Source organism: Apiospora phragmitis, assembly GCF_038363925.1.
Source record: "Apiospora phragmitis strain CBS 135458 chromosome Unknown utg000002l:1.0-5516284.0:1.0-5523493.0, whole genome shotgun sequence".
Classification (NCBI taxonomy): Eukaryota; Fungi; Ascomycota; class Sordariomycetes; order Amphisphaeriales; family Apiosporaceae; genus Apiospora; species Apiospora phragmitis.
Genome location: NW_027117400.1, coordinates 2,000,669 through 2,020,870, shown reverse-complemented (window position 1 = coordinate 2,020,870; position 20,202 = coordinate 2,000,669). Strand labels below are relative to the sequence as shown.

The 20,202-nt window shown below is 50.5% G+C and overlaps 10 protein-coding genes across 10 annotated transcripts; 9 read left to right on the top strand and 1 right to left on the bottom strand.

Annotated features, from left to right (window-relative positions):
* Positions 1 to 276: 276 nt before the first annotated feature.
* On the top strand, positions 277 to 999 carry PG994_001452 (uncharacterized protein; the record flags this gene model as incomplete). Its single annotated transcript, XM_066852861.1, has 1 exon — positions 277 to 999. The coding sequence occupies one exon, from the start codon at positions 277 to 279 to the stop codon at positions 997 to 999; it is 723 nt and encodes a 240-aa protein (XP_066721002.1).
* A 687-nt stretch (positions 1,000 to 1,686) lies between these two features.
* On the top strand, positions 1,687 to 2,594 carry PG994_001451 (uncharacterized protein; the record flags this gene model as incomplete). The annotated part of the gene is made up of 2 exons (XM_066852860.1): positions 1,687 to 1,727; positions 1,835 to 2,594. The coding sequence occupies 2 exons, from the start codon at positions 1,687 to 1,689 to the stop codon at positions 2,592 to 2,594; spliced, it is 801 nt and encodes a 266-aa protein (XP_066721001.1).
* A 324-nt stretch (positions 2,595 to 2,918) lies between these two features.
* On the bottom strand, positions 2,919 to 4,103 carry PG994_001450 (26S proteasome regulatory subunit rpn-8; the record flags this gene model as incomplete). The annotated part of the gene is made up of 3 exons (XM_066852859.1): positions 2,919 to 3,506; positions 3,559 to 3,830; positions 3,920 to 4,103. The coding sequence occupies 3 exons, from the start codon at positions 4,101 to 4,103 to the stop codon at positions 2,919 to 2,921; spliced, it is 1,044 nt and encodes a 347-aa protein (XP_066721000.1).
* Positions 4,104 to 5,426: 1,323 nt separating this feature from the next.
* On the top strand, positions 5,427 to 6,424 carry PG994_001449 (adenylate kinase; the record flags this gene model as incomplete). The annotated part of the gene is made up of 4 exons (XM_066852858.1): positions 5,427 to 5,574; positions 5,645 to 5,697; positions 5,758 to 5,912; positions 5,974 to 6,424. The coding sequence occupies 4 exons, from the start codon at positions 5,427 to 5,429 to the stop codon at positions 6,422 to 6,424; spliced, it is 807 nt and encodes a 268-aa protein (XP_066720999.1).
* Positions 6,425 to 7,198: 774 nt separating this feature from the next.
* PG994_001448 (uncharacterized protein) lies at positions 7,199 to 7,879 on the top strand (the record flags this gene model as incomplete). Its single annotated transcript, XM_066852857.1, has 2 exons — positions 7,199 to 7,619; positions 7,677 to 7,879. 2 exons carry the CDS (start codon positions 7,199 to 7,201, stop codon positions 7,877 to 7,879), a joined length of 624 nt encoding a protein of 207 aa, XP_066720998.1.
* A 1,058-nt stretch (positions 7,880 to 8,937) lies between these two features.
* PG994_001447 (uncharacterized protein) lies at positions 8,938 to 10,244 on the top strand (the record flags this gene model as incomplete). Its single annotated transcript, XM_066852856.1, has 2 exons — positions 8,938 to 9,244; positions 9,809 to 10,244. Coding segments are annotated over 2 exons (546 nt in total), but the record flags the coding sequence as incomplete, so codon positions are not given.
* Positions 10,245 to 11,766: 1,522 nt separating this feature from the next.
* Positions 11,767 to 13,125, top strand: PG994_001446 (uncharacterized protein; the record flags this gene model as incomplete). Its single annotated transcript, XM_066852855.1, has 4 exons — positions 11,767 to 11,881; positions 12,121 to 12,164; positions 12,241 to 12,599; positions 12,675 to 13,125. 4 exons carry the CDS (start codon positions 11,767 to 11,769, stop codon positions 13,123 to 13,125), a joined length of 969 nt encoding a protein of 322 aa, XP_066720996.1.
* Positions 13,126 to 13,904: 779 nt separating this feature from the next.
* PG994_001445 (uncharacterized protein) lies at positions 13,905 to 14,612 on the top strand (the record flags this gene model as incomplete). The annotated part of the gene is made up of 3 exons (XM_066852854.1): positions 13,905 to 14,080; positions 14,155 to 14,336; positions 14,452 to 14,612. 3 exons carry the CDS (start codon positions 13,905 to 13,907, stop codon positions 14,610 to 14,612), a joined length of 519 nt encoding a protein of 172 aa, XP_066720995.1.
* Positions 14,613 to 15,711: 1,099 nt separating this feature from the next.
* Positions 15,712 to 17,330, top strand: PG994_001444 (Presilphiperfolan-8-beta-ol synthase; the record flags this gene model as incomplete). The annotated part of the gene is made up of 8 exons (XM_066852853.1): positions 15,712 to 15,839; positions 15,885 to 15,938; positions 15,995 to 16,107; positions 16,169 to 16,299; positions 16,542 to 16,585; positions 16,648 to 16,773; positions 16,839 to 16,970; positions 17,024 to 17,330. The coding sequence occupies 8 exons, from the start codon at positions 15,712 to 15,714 to the stop codon at positions 17,328 to 17,330; spliced, it is 1,035 nt and encodes a 344-aa protein (XP_066720994.1).
* An 875-nt stretch (positions 17,331 to 18,205) lies between these two features.
* On the top strand, positions 18,206 to 18,639 carry PG994_001443 (endopeptidase inhibitor-like protein; the record flags this gene model as incomplete). Its single annotated transcript, XM_066852852.1, has 2 exons — positions 18,206 to 18,387; positions 18,522 to 18,639. The coding sequence occupies 2 exons, from the start codon at positions 18,206 to 18,208 to the stop codon at positions 18,637 to 18,639; spliced, it is 300 nt and encodes a 99-aa protein (XP_066720993.1).
* Positions 18,640 to 20,202: the final 1,563 nt, after the last annotated feature.

The following is a 20,202-nucleotide window of genomic DNA, read 5'->3' as shown; positions in this document are numbered from 1 at the left end:
TACAGGACGTCCAAAATGCATCTATGGTAAAACAAATATCAGAGATATCGATACTGCTGCGGTACCCCCAGCCAAGAGCCCCTCTGGTCGTTATTAAGTGCTTGCTTTGTGCTGATTGCCCTCAGTTGCGCAACCTGGGCCAGGGCGGAGACATATCGTTTTGTCAAGGAAGGAGAAGACGAGACACGTATCTGTGGAATAGCCATCAGAACCCGAGGGAAGGACCGCCCCGAGGACTGTCGCACCTGCTCCTGCCTTTGTGCTGAGTCCAAACAGATGGATCAACCACGCGAGCCCTCGCGGCGCCCCAACGGTGATCTCGCTACCACTACTGATGCTACTGCTACTACTCCAGAGCTGTCGTCTTATCCCACTCAAGAACACAACACCACGACGCCGACGCTGACGACGACATCGTCGAAGATGGGCCGCAACAGGAACAACCGCCGCCGCAAACAGGCACAGAAGAGAGCCGCCGAGCAACGCCACAGCCACAATGTGTCGAGCGCGTCGTCGAGCACTAATCCCAGCACCCAACCCGGCACGCCGACGAAGGAAGCTCACCCTCTTCGCCAACAGCAGGACCAGCGCAGTAGCGACGGCGAAGAAGAGGAGGAAGAAGAGCCAGAGCCAGAGCAAGCAGCCGAGAGAGGAGGCGGCAATTATAGCAACAATCCCAGCACGCCGGCCAAGAACGGACACCACCTTCGCCAGCAACAGGAGCAGCACAGCAGCGGCAAACAAGGAAAAGAGCAAGAGCCAAAACCAGTAGTCGAGACGGGAGGAGACAACAAGCATGACAGCAGTAGCAACCATAACCGCCGCACTGCGAACAGGAGCATTGATGAGGAGTTACTCAACATACCGGGCATAACGTCGGCGCCGGCCGTCTTGCCGAACGTACCCTTACCCGTCACACATGGACCTGTCACGCGGCAGAGACTCTTAGTCGGGGCGCTCTGGTCCGCGGGGTTCGTTGCCTTCATGGCGCAGACGTAAGTTGCCCCCACCCCTCACCCCACATCCCGTTCATCTCACTCAAATTTGACCGGGGATGAACGTGAGTGGATGCAGACAATGCACTGCACACACGCAAACAGAAAAACACACATGTAACGTAGATGCCGAACCTCCAATAAGCTGATATATACGCACGATTTTCTCTACAGATTACTCCAGCCGGATTCCGGCATCGAGTGGCGCGATATGTTGCGTGGGCCGGCCTTCTCGCTCGCGGGTGTAGGCTTCACCCTGTCGGTCATGCACATGAGGGGAATGGACATACAATTTTCACAATTGTACCCATTATAAAGCTGGGCGTTGAAGGAAAAGGAAGACGGAAGGATTGGCTACACCATGACTTGGGGGTAATAGGGGTGATTATTGTACGGTGAACCGTGGACTGGCATGGAGTTATTAGTTGCTTGGCTTGCTTGGCTACTGGGTGTAAATCTGACCTGCGGCCTATCGTCATCAATCATGGCGGGCATTTAGTGGGGTTTAACTCTGTAACATGGATCTTATCTCTCCCTCACACTCCTGAAAGAACATCCAAATACACTGGTTTCGTGGAGCGCGGGCTGCTGCCGAAAACAGGCAACTGAAGCATTGATTCGAAGTATTACCTGGTTTTCCATACTGGTCCTTTCCCATTGAGGGGACAGCCGGGCAATTTGAAGAAATCCCATGGCTGCCGACCATATACCAACGCCAAGGGCCCTTCTCACGTCCCTGATCAATACGCTATCCAGCATCCCCCAGCAGCAACCTCTGGGCGACAACAATTAGGCCCGTCAACAAACCCCCTAAAACTCCTTCCTCCTTCTCAAGCCAGACCTCTCCTGGCCACACTCCACACCCTCTACCCCAACGTCCTCCTCCCGGCCCTGGACCTGCTGGACCGACGTCTCGTGACCCGCATCATCCCAGTCCACAATGATGTTGCTGCTGCCACTGCCACTGGAGTTCCGGCTCAGCCAGATGCCCTCATAGGAGAAGAAAGAGAAGCAGAAGGAGAAGCGAACGTCACACCGGGAGAGGAGAAGGAGAAGACCCATGAAGAACCGAACTTCTTCTACCTAGTCCGCTCCGCCCAGCAGCCCTCGCGCCGCGGTCGACGAGCCGCCGAAGCCGCCCTGAACGAAGGAGGCGGAGGAGCAGGCCCGACCTACGTGGTGCAGACGCGGGCATGGAACTGCAGCTGCGCCGCGTTTGCGTTCTCAGCCTTTCCTGCCGAGACTGTCTCGCCCGTCTATCGCATCATCTCTTCTTCATCTTCTTCATCTGCCGCAGCATCGTCATTACTATCTCGTCGACATAATGCTGCTGGCAGTGGGCAGTATGAAGGCGAAAGGGAGCAACAGCTGGAGAACGAAGAAGAGGACGATGATGTTTGGGAGTTCGGGGGTATGAGTCGGGATGGCCTGGATCCCGAGCACGGAGATGACGGGGTAGTAGGTACCGGTGGCGTGCCCTGCTGCAAGCATCTTCTCGCGTGCGTGCTGGCGGAGCGGTGGACGGACGTATTAGGTACTTATGTTGCGGAGAGGCGGGCTGGAAAGGAAGAGGCTGCTGGGCTGGTAGCCGCTATCTAAATCTTACCCAGTATTGCTGTGTATGATAGCTGCGAAGGGCAAGAGAACTTATGATACCCCTGGATGAGAGTCGGAGTTAAGGAATGAGATATGTTACGATACGCATATTTGCTGTTCGGGTTAGGAGCGCGCAACCTGTCGATGATATCACTAGAAAGCTATACAGGGAATCATGAACTGGTCGTCATCATGGCCAAGTTCTATCATTTTTAGCCTAACGTACCTGAACCGGACTGTCCATATCGTCTAGTATCAGGGTATTATACATAATGCCGTCTCAGAATGCATTGCCGAAACGCCGTAACGCATCACTTGTCATGGTGCTCATTTCTTCTCCTTTTCGCCGCTCTTCTCTGTCGTCTCCCCGTTCACGCCGTTGACGCCGCCCTCCTTCTTGTCTTTGTCACCTTCCTTGGCTGCCACCGCAGCCTCCTCCTTCTTGGCTTCCTTCTCCTCTTGTTGCTGACGGTTCTGGATCTTGTTCTCGATCAAGTCATGGAACGCAGTGATGGCGCGGATCAGACTGCTCAGGTAAATGGCCAGCAGCTGGTCGTTGGTCTTGACGCTCATGGCATGCGACAGCTCGCTGGCGTTGCCAGGCTTGCCATCAGCTGTAGGCTTGGGCGTGGACAGATTCGGCAGAAGGTTGAAGATGTCCTGCAGATTGCCCAACACAGCGTGGTTGACGGGTAATTGACCGTCCTGGACTTTCTGGAGGTAGGTTTGGATCTCGCGCAGGCGCAGGTGAAGACCTTGTAGGGACTGCAGTTGGTTCGTGATTCGGGTTGAAAGAGTGCCAATAGCAACATCGCGAATATCGCGAAGCAAGTGCTCTACACCGATCTCCTCTGCTTCTTCGGCCTCGATGGTGGATGGTGTGTGGACAAAGGTCTTGGAGGTAGTTGTGCCATCCTGGGATTGGTTAGCTTTGGGTACGCAGGCGTAGAATGCGCGCTCTACTTACGTCCTTGATCTCTTCCACCGCAAAGTAGGCATCAGTTGGTACACCGGACTCCTTGGGCTGAACGTCGATAATAACGAGTAACGGGTTCGGTGTGTAACGCTTGAAAAGCTCGTTGATCTCGAGATCCGATGCGCGCAGCTTCGGGCCGGAATGGTACCACCCTATTAACTTCTCCCGGGCGTTGACCTTCTTGAACATGTCGTTCATGTTCTCGACGTAGTTGTGGTCGAGGAACCATACTGAAGGATCATCGTTGTCCTCCTCAAACGGCACTGTCCGGGAATTGCATGTTAGCATCGGGTCCCCAAAAGTGCAACCTTGCTGTCCACCCGCAAAAAGGCATGGACGAGATTGTCCGTACCTGCAAAACTGTTGGAGACTCTGACGTTCTTTCCATCATTCTGTCCGAGCAGTACACCAACTACTCGCTTCCTTGTGCCCTTGGCCGCTCTGTTGTAGTGATCGACGACGGAAAGAAGGACGAGGGGGGCGACGGTGACGTTTCTCGAGACAAACGAGAGAGTCTCGGCGGTGGTAGCGGGCATCGTGGCGATCCGTCCGTGTGTATTCTAATACCCCGCTGGTCGAAGGGTTCAGCGACAAGTAGCGGACGTAATGATGGAATGGCAGAGGATGGGAGATGTAGTGGGTGATTTGGGCTGGCGCTGGATGAGAAGGCTGAAGATATGATTCGATTGATGATGGGCCAGCTCAGTGCACACACAGCTTGTACGGAGTGCTGCGTAGTGGTGAGGCTGCCTTGCCTACCTAACCTAAGCTCGAGGTACGTACCCGACGGCACCCCCCACTATCCAACAGAAGCTCAGGGAAGAAGCTTCCGCCTCAATTGATAATGTGGCTGTGGTGGCTGATAGCTCCATCCCCACCTCGGCCATACTACCCCCTCCATCTCAACAAGATCCAAGAAATACTACATGACAAGCTCACATGAAACACCGTCACTGTCGGCCGACAGGACGAAAGGGGATTTTAGGAATGACCGCGGCTCACTGCACGTGCATGCATCTCTATGTATGTGCCTGCGGAAACGGACTGCAGTAGCAATATTTCAAGTCAAGATCGTATGTCGTATTTTTTCTCATCTTGGAAACGCCAATAACATATCTGTTCAGTACATCGAACACCGGAGATCTCGGCTTTAAAGCTTGAACGTCCAGCCGCAGAGATTCCAGAAAACGATTATGTAACGTATAATCCAGAGTAATGCCGAATTCGTACATGGGAATCAGGTAAAAACGGGCTGCCAGTGGACCTCGAGGCTTGATGTGTTTCCGCTGATGGTCTGATATGAACTGTCCAAATCAGATGTGACAACCAAGATAGACAGAAAGGGGGGGAATTCGTGGGCGTGCGTGCTCTCGACGATCATCATCCTCCAGCGGCTCAAGGGAAGTTGATGAAGCTGCCCGCACAGAGATACCTGAGTGCCGTGCGGCCAAGAAGTAACTGACTTGTCACTGTAGGTTGGTATCAGTAAGCCAAGCAGATTCCAAAGATTAGCCGAGCTCCAGGTGACCGAGGCCGCTAACGGGCGCCTTCCCTGCCTCGTGGTTGAGCGGTTGTGCGTCGGGTCCACTGTAAATCAGTTCCGCAGCCATTGGCAGGCCCCAATTGCTGGGTGGATTCTTGTCGCAACCTGTTCCCTGTACTGGGCTTGGAAAGCTATTCGCGAACAAATAAGAGAGCAACCATAGACCCGGGCAACCTCCCTTCCTCCTCTCTCCGTGCCATTCCCAAATCTACAACAGATCTTATTCCCGCCCGCTCAACTCTACCTCTCCATCCCCTCTCTCTACCCTCCCGATCGCCTCGGTCCGGCTTATCCTCCAGCTCCTCAATCCGAAAAAATGGGTGTCATTGACCAGGAACTCCAGCGGTTGCGCGACGTCGTCACAGGCCTCGAGAACCGCGTCCAGAGCCTTGAGGAGCGCCAGACCGGCGAGGTCAAGTCCACCGATGGCGTGCGCATGATCCTGATGGGACCCCCTGGCGCTGGTATGTCTTGAAATAACTGTGCGACTCCGGAGATTATGTACTCGGTCACTAACCTGTGGCGTTTTAATAGGCAAGGGCACCCAGGCACCCAAGATCAAGGAGAAGTTCTCGTGCTGCCATCTGGTGCGTATAGTCTACACGACACGGCCCGGCGTTTGATAATTTACTAACGATGCTCGAAAGGCAACCGGTGACATGCTCCGATCGCAAATCGCCAAGAAGACAAACCTCGGTCGGGAAGCTAAGAAGATCATGGATGCGGGTGGTCTCGTCAGCGATGACATCGTCATCGGCATGATCAAGGAGGAGCTCGAGACCAACAAGGAGTGCAAGGGAGGGTATGTATAGCCCGTTCATCCGCGTGCCACCTTCACGGATAACGATCCTAACATACGACAGCTTCATTCTTGATGGTTTTCCTCGTACCATCCCTCAGGCCGAGGCTCTGGACAAGATGTTGGCCGATAAGAAGTCGCCCCTGCAACACGCCGTCGAGCTCCAGATCGATGATGCTCTGCTCGTGGCGCGTATTACTGGTCGCCTGGTCCACCCCGCCTCCGGCCGCAGCTACCACAGCACCTTCAACCCTCCCAAGAGCTACATGAAGGACGACATCACCGGCGAGCCCCTGGTTCAGCGCTCGGACGATAACGCCGAAGCACTCAAGAAGCGCCTAGTGACCTACCACGCCCAGACCGCCCCTGTTGTTGGCTACTACAAGAACACCGGCATCTGGAAGGCCATCGATGCCAGCCAAGAACCCGGCCAGGTCTGGAAGAGCCTGCTGAACATCTTCGACGCCGACAAGAAGAAGAGCGGCGGCATCCTCAGCAAGCTGGCTGGTCGATAAACGTATGCAATGCCAATCAGTATAGGTACTTTCAACCGGGTCCCGACGAAACAATCAACTAGAGTCAACTTTTCCGATCTCTTCAAATGAGTATCGTTTGCCCCCTGTTTGTTCGGCCTTTGTGTATGAGTTATGCGGGAATTGGTGCTAGGGGGAGGTAATCCAACGACCTGTATCATACGACTCCATGGACTTGACTGTTTTGTATGTACGATGTCACTTAATGTGGTCATCCGATGAAAGACGGCTTTGGAATCCTATCTGATGGGATAACTAACCCATGTTGATTTCTCCTTTGCATGCCTACAGTGATTGGCACCATTAGATTGCACATACTGCTTGCTGTTTGGCCTGTTTGCCCTTGCCCGAGAATGTGGTTTTCTGGCTTGCTAACCCTGCTCTGTTGGGTCGCCGGGGTGTTTTCCCTACACCCCCGTGATGCGTCTTTATGTTGGTCATTCTCTTCTAGACAAATAATCCGCTTGCAGTCATGGCTAGGGTGCGTACTGGCTCGCAGTGACTAACAAGAGCCAACCAACTGTCATTTCCGCCGACATGAAAACGTGGAGCAAAGCGAAAGCAATATACGATTCGACTACTACTAAAGGGCATGTCACTGCGCGTGTAATGGTGGATTCATGGACGATATTTCCCTTGAAAGCTTACATCGCAACATCCATGAACCTCAAACTTAGATAAAATGTCGAGTCAAAAGTTCAACTACGAAATCAACTTCGACAACAGCCATGACTGGATCCTGTTGAGTTGAAAAAAATGAAGGACCTTATCACGAAACTGGAACCCAAATTTGAGACGACAGCCGAAAGCTTGCGACTTCATTACCTCGCCCCGCAAGAGCACGACGAGCTTACGACGGGAGACCTCACACCAAAGAATCACTACAAGCTTCCGACTAGGGACTACGCTGAGATCAAAGAGTGCGTACAAGGTCTAAACCCGGTTGCAGATGTAAATCAGCTGCTTGAAGCGCTATATGAAATTTTCGACCAGTCTATCCCGGAGAAACCAACTTGCCCCCTCAGCATCATCTACATTACAAATGGGTCTTCGCATTATGAATCCAGGAAAGAGTTAAGAGAGGAAATCCTCAAGACGATGGTTAGAGTTGCTGGATCTGAGCTATTCGATGAATCGTCATGTTATCGTAAAATCGGTGTCACGTTTGTCCAATTCGGTCGCGACCCTTTAGCGAAAGATGAGTTCTGATTTCTGGACAACCTCCTCGATCAAGAGTTGGCGAAGCACCTTCGCCGGGACTCTAATAGCCACAAGTTCTCTGAGAAGTACGCTGGCATGAGCCCGTCCGATAAGATTTCATACTACCAGCGTCACTTTGATATCGTGGACCATTTTCAGGTGAACTCGGTTAAGGAGTTGACGGATCCTATGCTGGAGAAGATCATGCGGGGCGCAGTTGATTCCAAGCTGGACTGAGAGGAGTCTGGAGTCTGGTGCGTGGGGTTAACCATGATGGAGATACTTTGCGGGACTTGAAAGAATGGGCATCGAGGAATGTCGACAGGCAGGATTGGGCGTGTCAGCTGCTTTTACTTTTTCTCGGTTGCGATATCACACTCGTTTCTTTGTTCTTTTGCGTTGTTCGTTTTACAGTAACACCGAATGCTCTCATTTGCAATATCACAAGACTAGATGCTACTGCTCTGATCTCAAGATCACATTTATACTATTGGAGGATAGATAGATGGATAGGAAGCACGTCCCATAACCCCTCGGGAGGTCGGAGCGGCTACGCCGCACCCTAGACGTTAAATAGAACAACAACAAGAAGACTGGATGCATCCACACACAGAGTTCACATCGCTATCCATCAGTTCTTTAGGAATGCCCCCTATTTGCGTCTTGTTACAGGAAAAGCATCCTAGCAGGGGTCACGTGCTCATTGACCCATTCCTTTTGTCTATATATAGCACGAGAGCACTTCCCTTTTTTGTACGTATTCTTACTTTCCTTCAGATAGCACTTTATATATCATCCGTTGCTCTCGATCGTGCAACACGTCTCGGTATCTCTTGCTGGGATATACCCGAGAAGGAATTGAGCACGGTCACACATTTCACGTTTGAGATATTTTCATAGTTACATATACTGCTTGCTGTTTGGCCTGTTTATCCTTGCCTAAAAATGTAGTTTTCTGGCTTGCTAACACTGCTCTGTTCGGTCGCCGGGGTGTTTTCCCTGTTTTCCCTGTTCTCTCATGATGCAATATCAAGTTGGTTTGTCCTTTCCCAATCAATGGTTTCTATCTTCCGTTCGAGGTCTGCCCATGCGTGCCGTACAAATGTTTGCTGGCTCTGTAGAGTTTCCAGTATTAGACATTTCCTCCAACACGAAGGAGGTAAAGCAAGCGTCCGTGGTGTCCTTCTATAAAGACTCCTCTCTCGACCTGCCGTAATGGATCTTTCGGTTCTCTTCAACTGTACTTCACTTACAGTCATACATCTTAACACTTGCTTCTAGAACTGGTAACACCATGGCGGCACCTAAATTCTTCTATCATCTTCTCGACCGCGAAAGGGTCCAGACTGAGTGGCCATATCTCAACGCCTTCCTTGTTAAGCAAATTAAGGACAAGACTAGTACGGGAGAAGAGTACGATTGTGCTTTGGTGGACTCTCCTCAAATCAGAGGACTTCTTCGATTTCTCGAGCAACGCATCACCGATCCCTCCCTTTCCAAGAGCAATGGGAAGCACAACATCTTTGTTTGGATCACGGACGGCACTCAGCTCAAGCATTATCTTTGGCTTCTCAAAGGTCCCATTACTGAGGCGATGGTCTAGTCTGTCGCTGCTTCCGAAGAGTGGAACATTGGTGAGCCCAAATATCGTCCATGTGGCATCTGCTTCGTCCAGATTGGCAACGACCCATATGTGCGAGGGCTGTTTTCTGAACTAGACGATATACTTCAGTCAGGTTTCCAGGACCGGATGAGGTATTGTAAAGATGAATATACCACAAAAGAAGCACGAGATAATTACCCGGAATACGACAAGAAGTTCCAGGATCCTTCTTATTACAAAAATGCGGGCATAGTGGATTACGTGCAGGTGACATCGAACGCTGATGTGGAGAGACAACTCGAGAAAATCATGAAGGGTTCGATTACCCCCGAGCTGGATTATAATGGTTAAGCCCACTATACGAGGCGTACATAATGTAGCGATAGTCTTGGTGGCCAGGCAGATCGAACGTAGAGGCATCAATAAGGTTGACTTTGTTAGGCACGGTCACTCGTTTCACGTTTGAGATATTGCTTTCACACTTCCTCCTGGGCTATCCGTATCACTGTCTAGAGCCCAATCGTTTGATACTGATACTGAACCAATCTACTGCAACATGCCAGGCGCATTACGATGCATCACTTACAATACATGGCGGGTCCTACGGCGCATGAGTGTCCCCCTACCTCCTCTGGTTGGCTTTACGAGAAATATAAGAGACTCGGGCTTGGTGAAGAAAGAAGCAATTTCGGAGATTGCTCGGATGCCCTCAAAGAATATTACCTTGAACATGACGGAATATCTCGCAGCATCATATGGATCACTAATATGGCTGCGCAGGTGGCGCACGAGGAAGACGTGACAAACAGAATCATCAAGATGATGATTGATGAGGCCGAAAGAGGCGGCGAGCTTCTGAAATCTCAAGGAACCACCGAGAAATATCGTCCATGCAGTGTCACATTTTTTCACTTCGGTAGCAGCAACGCTGCGGAGGCCATGCTTACCGGACTGGACAAGGATCTCCAAGTTCAAGAAGAAAATTCCGTCCGAAGATGATCCTGTTTACAAGCGGGCAAAGAAGCACTACGAACAAGATGAGAAGGATAAGACTTACTACGAGAAAAGGCTGCATGTTGTCAACCATGTGAAGGTGGTTAACCGACATGATGTAGAGAGCAACCTCGTCAAGATCCTGGTTGGTGGGATTGATCCTGACGACCTCCTGTGTATCGAGAGGGCGTAATGTTCTGAACATAACGATGAGGTTTACAGGCATGACTTAGATCAGATCAACAGCTCCATTCCGGAAAAGCTCTTAAATGACCCGTGCCCATTGTGTTTCGCTTCTGATAAAATGTGTGCGCTTATGTGAGTCTGGTTGACTGTGGTTCCCGGGTTGGGGCTAGTTCAAGTTGCCCATGAGACACTGTCGAAGAAACTCGGGTGCGACCAGAGGCGAAGTTCATGTCTAACCTGGAGTGGTTTGATCTGCGAACACGCTGCTATCACAAAGGCTTGTCTTTATTGATGCTTGGCTCCAGGTGACCAGGGGGTGGCCACCGGCGTTCCAGCCACAAATCTCGTTGGTGCGCTAACGTTGGATCTGTGCAGTCAGGGGTTCATTGGCGTCCAATATACAATGATAGTCCAAGCCCCGAAAAAAGACCATTCCCTCCAACAAGTTTGCCCACGAGAAATGCAACCTCAGCCACGTTGTTAAGTGCTGCTGGGTATCGGTAGATTCCAGGTTCCGATTGGTTTACCCATGATGCGCTCGTGGAAGATGGTGTGGTGTGGACAACGATCGCATTGGGAGTGGTCAATCTGGAACTAACAAAGATTCTGCGTGCCACTGTAGAGATCGGCGAAATGAAGCAACATCTTGCTTCACTCTCCTTTCGCCTTGCTGTGCTGGTATTCCGAGGGATGGTACGCTAACTTGCACACCTTGAGAACCCCTGCATGTGCGAGACGACTGACGACTCTACTCTCCCAGCCTTGAGAAAACGTGTTTGAGTGATCATCGAAGCGATCTTCATATAACGTCGAGTCTATGACTCTGTGTACTGAGGAACCTCTGGGTTGATTACTGAACATTCAAGGGTTTTACGCGCGTAAGTAGAAATGGCTTGCTTCCCATGATATGATGCTGGAAGCAAACAGACGACACAATGATACCCAACTTTGCTCTCCTTTGTCCCAGGCCGAAGCAAGGGATACGGCACATTGGCGGCCGGCACTGGAAAAGACATACATGGATGCTGATAGCCCTGCTGCGCTACGAATTACAAAGCTCACCATTGATGTAGGGTGGAAGACACCGAGATTCAGCCAGACCTCCATTTCTGGATTCTCGATTGGCGAGATCTCCTTCCATAACAAATCATGATAAATACTTTAGTGTATCCTCTTCTTTCCTCCCCTTCTCTCCTCCACGCCCTACTCAATGACCCCCTACCGGTCTTTGTGGCAGCTGCCATTGCCAACGAGCCTTCGTATGATATCGACGTAGAGTCGTCAACCCCATTCTCCTTTACCCACCGCTTTGCAAGAGCGCTTGCACCTGAGGCCAACGAAAATGCCGCCTCAGGATATTGTTGGTGACACGACAGCTGCTGTGGCTACTGTCATTGTGGCACTTCGAATCTTCACCCGTCTTCAAGTAAGACGACAAAGCCTTGACGGCAGCGACTGTAAGAGAGTATCGAAACGCTCCCATTACCAACTCGAGGCCTTAATGCAATCGACTAGACCTATACTGCGCTTTTTGTATCTCTATGTGGATCTTTGTTGGCTTCTCATTTGCCTGTAAGTCGTCTACTACCAATTGCCAAGTCAACAAATACTCGTCGTTCAACGTCGCGATGCTGTATCTGATAATAAATCATCGAGTGTCTAGTTTACCGTGACTTTATTGCTTGGTCAACCGCAGACACAGATGACCAAGCAGCGTTCTTGAGTGTAAGAGAGGGAACGGTATGTGAGACCACCATCTCTGTCACTTTCATTTATGTGGCCTGAGCCTTTCAGCCAGAGCTAACCAGGCAGTCAGTTCGAATATATAGCAAGCACAGCACGAGGCCTGGCCCTAGCATCGATCAAGGTCTCCATCCTCCTGTTTTATCTCCGCCTATCCCGAGCCAAATGGGTGCGATGGGCTGTAATTCTCGTTAGCACTTTCGTGGTGTTATACATTTTCCTCAATATCATCTACGAAGCGCTGGCGTTCGTACCGGAGCTGGCCGAGACCATCGCGAATGGTAACCGTGGGCCCGAAGGCCGGTTTTGGTATGCTGCGAACATTGCCACCAACCTCTGCTGCCTCCTCATACCTGCTGCAATTGTGTTACCTTTAGAGCTTCGAGCGGAAAAGAAAGTGTCCATCATTGCTTTGTTCGGACTCTGTGGCATGTAAGCAACTTCCCTCAGCGCTGTCTGCCCAATGATGAAATCTCAATCGATGATTGTCTAACATCGAACCTATAGACCCAACGTCGCTGGGATATGGAGCTGCGTATTCTTTCTACGCATGGTTCCGAGACTTGCTTCTGAGCCTGATCAGGATATTCACTTCCAGCTCAGGGATTATATCCTCCGAACCAACCTCAGGCTGATCCTTGTCGAATGCAATGGCGCAATCATTTGCGCGGGGATCCCCACGATCTGGATCTTCTTCACCCACTTCCTCCCCAGCATGATTCAGTACTACCTCCACCCCTCCCGCCACGTGTGGTCGGAGACCAGGGCGACGACTACTTCGACGAGAAGATTGCGGAGCCCCCGAAAGCCGCCACGGCGGGCATCGTCGTATGCACCGACTTCGCCGTCGAGCGGAGCGAGAGTACTGGGTCTAATTACGGAACGAGGTTCTCCTATGGATCGACGCTTGAGGAGGGCAAATATCAGAAGGTTTGAGAGAAGGCGCACGTTGCAATAGGTACGGGCCAAGTTCACACTGCAGTTTCGAAAGATCCCTTGCGAATGATCGAGGACATAGATGTGTTTGGGATACACGGGACTGGTGTTTGTCGCAGGAGCTGGGGTGGTACTTACTCCAATGTTGCATTGGGGGCCAGGGCAAGTCGGGCCAGGGGGGCGTTGGTAGATAATTACAGGCTGGTCATGGACATCAGAACCAATATAGGTAGAGTCGAGGAAATAACACCGGGATTTCCCCATTTCAATCTGGTTCAGGCACAAGAATATCATTTCCGAGGTTGACATATTAGGTAGGCAAGATTTGGATATCAAGTGAATGGAAGGAGGGCATGACTCACCACGTTTCATATGTCTGGTTTGATTGTAGGATTACTGATCGAGAGCTCCGAGTCCAACCGACTTTGGCGTTCCTGGGATCCGACGTCACCGACGGGCGTTGTTTATTGCATCTGAACATCATAGATCACTCTTGCTGTCGTTGGCTGTTGGTTGTTGGCTGCTATGTTCAATTCGCCTGTAAATACAATGGGTAACTTGCTGCAATTTCCTGAAATAGAATGCGCGAGCCTCATGCAGATGGTTCGTTCTTGCCATTGTTATTTTTCCATATGTTCTGCGTTATAATGTCTGCTGCTGATCAGCCAACCAAAATCTCACATATTCCTTTTCTTTTCCACACACTTGTGTTCATCGTGATTAGCGTCCCCAACTCACCGCCAACCACACACAACCCAGGAATCTGAATTCTTTCCTCATTCACTCGTCAATCCAAGAATCATGTCGCGTTTCATTCTCAGCTTCCTGGCATTGTCCCTCATGGCATGTTTCTTTGCCACGGCCGACCCTACGCCCTTCAACGACACCTGCCAGCAATGGTCTTTCAACGGCCTTCAGCTCACCGCGCTTTGCGATATGAAAATTGGCTCCGTTGCAAACTCCATTAATTTGGATGAGTGAGAAATCCCTTCTTTTGTATTACGCATCAACCTGCAGTCTGGCCGATTGCTGAACTCGGGATCAAACACAGCTGCTACGGCAACTACCAAGGCACCCTTAAGCCTGCCTCTATGGGCATGTTCACACAGACATGCAACAACCTCAAGGTCGACAACTACCTGGACACTAGCCAGCCCAAGCCCCAGCCTATTCTCAGTGCGGACTGTAGCCAGGGTGCCGGCCAGCCGACGACACATAACGAGGTTAGCCTCGGTAAGTTCTTTCTTACAATAGCTTGTTCACTCGATTTCCTCCTTGCCGTCATATGGATCTTGATTCTCCACAAGCGTTATAGAATCTGAACTGATACTGTATGGGTCAACTATAGCCGACGTCGTTCAGAATGACAATGGCGTCCTCCAGTGCATGGGCAACCAAGGATGCTACACCTGCTGGGCTGATTGCATTCAGTGCAAGGACACAGGTGGTCTGATCCCACCGCCCTACCAAGAGGGATGTGATTGCGGTTCTACGTCGTCCTCTGGATGATCAAGAGGAAGGGACTGGATGCTAGTAACAGTTGCGTTGGCCTTGCGGCGGTAAGAGAAGGGACATTTGAGGTCATGCACACATTAATTTGTTCAGTGGGTTGATTATTAGCTGGAATCTTCTACACCTGGGGAAACCATTGGTCAATACCCTGATGTTCAACTCAGGTCACTCCGGGGGCTCCCTTCAGAACCTGCTTCACTCAATTGATACATTTCTGGCCTGATGCCACTTACGATGAGAAATAATGAGAACATTCCGTCTGCACGATTTTCGGAAATTAAATTAGACGTGTGCGACAAAAGAAGTATCCCAATCGTTCCGAACCCATGTTGTTTCGTCATCACGGCTTCAGCATCGGCAGGCAAACTCCTACCCAATAGTTACTGTAGCTTATTCGGAACGGCTAAATGGTTTACAGGTGCCGCTGGCACAATCGCCGAGCAATCATAGTAGAGGCAGTCAAGTTCGAACCAGGAAACTTTGGGATGGTCGCTTTCCCCTCGCGGTGGAATCCTGGTTGCTGTCCAGCCTCGGTTATTTATTTATTGCAGATGACATTCCAACTCCCAACACCAAACCTTGGAGACTTTAGCACACCGCATACAGATGTATTCATTGTAGTGTTTCATTGGTCTAGAAAAACATTCAGTTATTATCGTTTCGAGTGACGTGAGTTGTTGGTTGAGCAATTCGGGGGCCATGATATGATTCGGAGTATCTTTACCTATATTGGAGTCTATATGGTGCTCAATAATGTGTGTTATTCTTGCCAGTATCGTCAATGCAACGACCTCGTCCTTGGCTGATAATACGGACCAATCAGGTAAATAGGGGGTCAATTCGGTGAGTCAGCTCAGCTGCAAGATATCATCATGGCATCAAAGGGAACAAGCACGATCTGGGCCCGGCAGCACAGGTTCTTCGCCGAGAGAGCCCATGCTTTCTTTGCATATAAGCTTTTCCCATAATCACATCTTCTTATCCTCCAACTTCTACCAGCCGCAAGTTCGCTCAGAGAAACATCATTTAGACGCAGAAGAATGAAGATAACCTGATTCCATTAAGTACATTACTTCCTATGCCGAAATACAATGTCATGGAGGTTGTGATACCCGATCTTTTCACTTCCATATTATCAGTAGACTCCATCCAGAACCCCAATTACGAAGAAGTCAAGAAGGAAGCCGATAGCTGGATTGCAACCATGCTGTCAATACTTGCGATGTATGTTTCAAAGTCCAGGCTTACAATAACGAAACGCAACCACAGAACACTAGGATACGACAGAGAGGCGGCTGGCCAAAACTCTCGAGCCGACTTCACGTATTTGGTTTCGTGGTGGGCTCCCCATTGCGATGCTGAAGCCCTCCGTACTATAGTGGACTGGCAACACTGGGTGAGCAATCCCCTCCCTTATGCGAGTCAACCCAAAGGGGGTGTTTACTGAGAAAGATCATGAGATGGGGTGCTCAGGCTTTTCCCTGGGATGATCGTAAGTCCAATGCCTCCTCCATGCCATGGGTATCCGGTATTGCAGCTGACCACCACGGAAGAATTCGACGATGGGCACCTCAAGGACGATGTATTCCAGGCAGCCAAAAACATCGTCCAAACAGTATCGATTCTTGACGACAGCCACCCTCTCATTTCACAGGATACGAATCCTATGGCACACGTATTTAAGGTGAGCTGGCAGAGTTTCAGAAAGGCAAATGGCCCCTACCATTAATGAAGAAAAATAATTATATTAATAAAGCATCTAGAGGGCCTCACCGCAACTGCAACACCGATACAAGCAATATGGGTGGCTTACCTTCTAACCTAACATGAAAACATTCATTGTCCTTTCTTGATGCTAACACAAACCTCTTCTAAGACATCAAACACTATATGCTTGGAGTCCTGGGACAGGTACACGCGCGACAGTTTAGTGCGGCGGCACTATCCATCGACGACTACCTGGAGTTTTGGTAAGGGCGCAGAATACCCATGGCGTATTCGGTAATCCCTTTTTGACTCTTAGCAGCCGCAGGACCATCGGCGTGATGCCCTGTACTGCCCTCGTTGAGTATGCCCTCGGAATAGACTTGCCCGACCACGTCATCAACCATCAGTCTCTAGAGGAGTGCCGGGAGGTCGCTGTGGACCTGGTACTTCTGTAAGTGCAACAGACTACATGTAGGTAAGTGTACTTGAATCTGGAAGCTGACACCATTTCACAAGGGACAATGACATACTGTCATACAAGAAGGACATGGTTCTTATTGACTGGCCACATCATTACTGCCGTGTCACCTCACCTGTCATTTGTTATTCACAAGTTCTAACATCCTCTCGGGTCTCCTCAGAAGCAAGGTGAGTAGCTCTCCATCATTGGCATCCTCCGGGCACAGGGCTGGTCCGTGCAGGGCGCATGTTGGATATATGCTATCAGCGCTGGTACAGCGCAGTGGCGACGATGCCCAGCTGGGGCTCCGTCCTCGACCGGCAGGTGCTGGAATACCTCGATGGGCTCAGGAATATCGCTCTTGGCAGTTTGCAGTGGAGGTGGGAATTTCCATTTCCCCTTATTTCACGCGTATCGGTTTCTCACATGGTATGTGCAGCTTTTGGACGAGACGCTATTTCGACAAGGAAGAAGGCCGCCGGCTGCGTGAAACACGTGTCTTGGGTGTACCGACCGAACTTGGAACATTGAGGCCTTCGGAGCGCTAGGGAACCTCGCTGAAAGCGCCACTGCCGAAACAAAAATCTAAAGTCACGTGATGCTTTCCGACCCCAATTACGGGAGGTAGAAGCGGCTTGGTTTTGTAAAATATTCACAGGCAAAGTCTGGTAACCTTAACCAATATCATCCATCATATTTGGATGGGACATGTCTGAGGCGACCATGGTCACCTTCGCTCTCTATCGCTGCAGCGTGATGGGGCAGACCGAGTACTTAAGGGTATTGTTTGAATCAGACAGTCAGATGCAAACAAACAAAGGGTCTCTTTCCGGACCCCTTCTAATGGCGGAAAATAAGCTTAAGCCAAGAGAGGTTTAGGCACCTTCCTCTAGCGGAAGCTGTGAATGCGGAGTGCTGCAGCCCCCAAATGGCGGGAAAGGAGCTCAATTGATGCTATGGTTGGAGCAGATTGCATGTGCCTGTTGGATTAAGTAAGTACCGCCAGCTGCCCGCCTGGGAAGGTACCTTAATGCCTAAAGCGGGGGTGGGTGAGGCCGTTCTGGAAGCTGGCTGGTGGGGGTGGTGGAGGATCAGCAGGGCTGGTCAAACATGCCCAGACCCCCCAAGACGGCTTTCATGCTACTCGAGTCGCAACATCTCTAGCCATCACTCAGCATTAAAACCAACTCTCCGTTCCTCATCAATTCATCATCGCAAGTACCATTCAGTTCAAATCGCAAAGACATTGCCAGCCGTTGCGACAGACAGTAATCCTTTATTGAAGTAATCGGTGATCATCTCCCACGACCCACCCGCCTACATACATACGCACTTACGTACGATACGATCGGTTCCATCCGCCCAACTCCATCTCCTTCAAATCAATCAATCAACCAACGCCAACAACGATATTCCAGTCATCATGCGTTTCTTCGCCTCCGTCGTCGCAGCTCTCGCTGTTGCCCAGGGTGCCGTCGCCGTTGACGTCCAGAAGGGCATCATCGTCACGTTCCCCGACAACACCGCAGACGACGTCATATCTCGCGCCAAGGACGAGATTACCAACGCCGGTGGCGTGATTACTCACAGCTACACACTATTCAAGTGAGTAATCGCTATCCCCCTCTCTATCTATATCTCTTTCCTTCACGCCATTCGCAACTCCTCCGGGTTGTTTTCGGAACCCCGACGAATTAAGCTTTCGCAAAGATACCTATGTGCTAATAAAAACACTTCAGGGGCTTCGCCGCCAAGGCGCCGCAGAAGATCGTCGAGAGTGTGACCGCATGGAGCACCGAGTTCAACGCTGTCATTGAGGAGGACCAGGAGGTCAAGATCTCCAAAAACCTCTCGTAGGCGCCGAGCACATTTTACGACTTCCACGATGGAACCAACCCCCAGTACTTGGGGCACGTTGAAGGCGCCGGTCGACTTTTGAATATATATACCCCTTTACGCGAATACATAACAACAAAAAGAAGAAGCAGTATCCATGGTGGTGAAACACAGAAACCGGTTCATCGATTGAACGTACCAAACCGACGAACTGCATACAACAAAACAAGGTGGACCGGACCCGCCACTTATTTCCACGGGCGTTTTTGGCTCGGGCTCGGGCTTTGGAATTAAATACGTATCATAGAGTCGGAAGCAATACCAGTTTGTCATGGCTTCTGGGTATATCATGTATATATATTATTGCTCATGGGTACGGACTTCGCCTAATCAGCTGCCTTGGAGACGAACTTCGCCTAGTCAGCTTCCTTGGAGACGCCGGGGGTAATGCCTCGGACATGGTCTCGAGGTAGTCCAATCGCTTTTGCGAATGCCGCCTATCCTACTAGAGAGGATCCCTTCGTATCTACCTAATAGAACCGGTACTCATGGCATTGTTCGCTCGTCTATTATCCGCGTAGCTCTTGGGGAGCCCTTAGTACTTGAATGTTAAGATACTCTAAAGAAATCATGTCGTGTACGCAGTTGCGGTTCAAACCCGTATCCGGGGCATACAGCCGGCTCATGGGGACCGAAAGGACGCTCCAAGGCGACAATATCGAAATCGGCGATCATTGAGCTGCCTGCTTCTTGCTGCCACTATGGTCGCCAAAGCCGATCGCCTTACCTAATGAATACTGTTCCCATCAGCCACCCCTGGTCTCTGTCGCCGATGCTAAGAAGGGGAGGAGGGGGGAGGGGGCTCCTTGGAGATACCCGTTTAAACCAAGGAGGCCGGTTCCGCTTTCTTCTTCTACCAAGCCTTGAATATCTGAAAGTCTTGGTGCATTTGAACGTTTTCCCTAACTTTAATGTGCTGCAGGGGTATTAGTCAAACATTAGGATAGCATCGTCGTTGGACTACGTGTTCTCTATACAAACCATAGAGAGCCTATTACTTATTGGAGGCCTTCAAGCACGGTTTGGTGATAATAACTGTATGTTAGCTATGGGCAAGACCTAATTCGCATGATATTAGACCTCCAAAGGTTTTCCGAGTGACAGACTCGAAATACATAGTACTCAACTGTAGCGGTAGGAGTATGGGGGAAAATTGTTTTATAACAGATATTCAGCAGCATATTCAATATCACTATCGCTGGGAGGTATTTTGTTCTCATCCTTTCCAATGTCTCCTTCACCAGGTACTTACCCAGTTGAAGCCGTCCGCTCACGCTGGTGCTGGATGGTCGGGAAGGCCCCCAGTCTGGGGAGTGTCTGCCGTGGTTGCGGAGTCACTCTGAGATTTCGGTCTCAAGGGCAGAGCCAAGATCACACCTGGGCTAATATTAGGCTACGTCGAGGGCATGGTTTCCATAGTGATTGTAAAGAGGGTGGTAAATTTCATATTCGGCGCTGGAGGACGTGGGACGGCTGATGCCATTGGTTTAATGGTTAAGTATAAATGAGTTAAATAGACAGAAG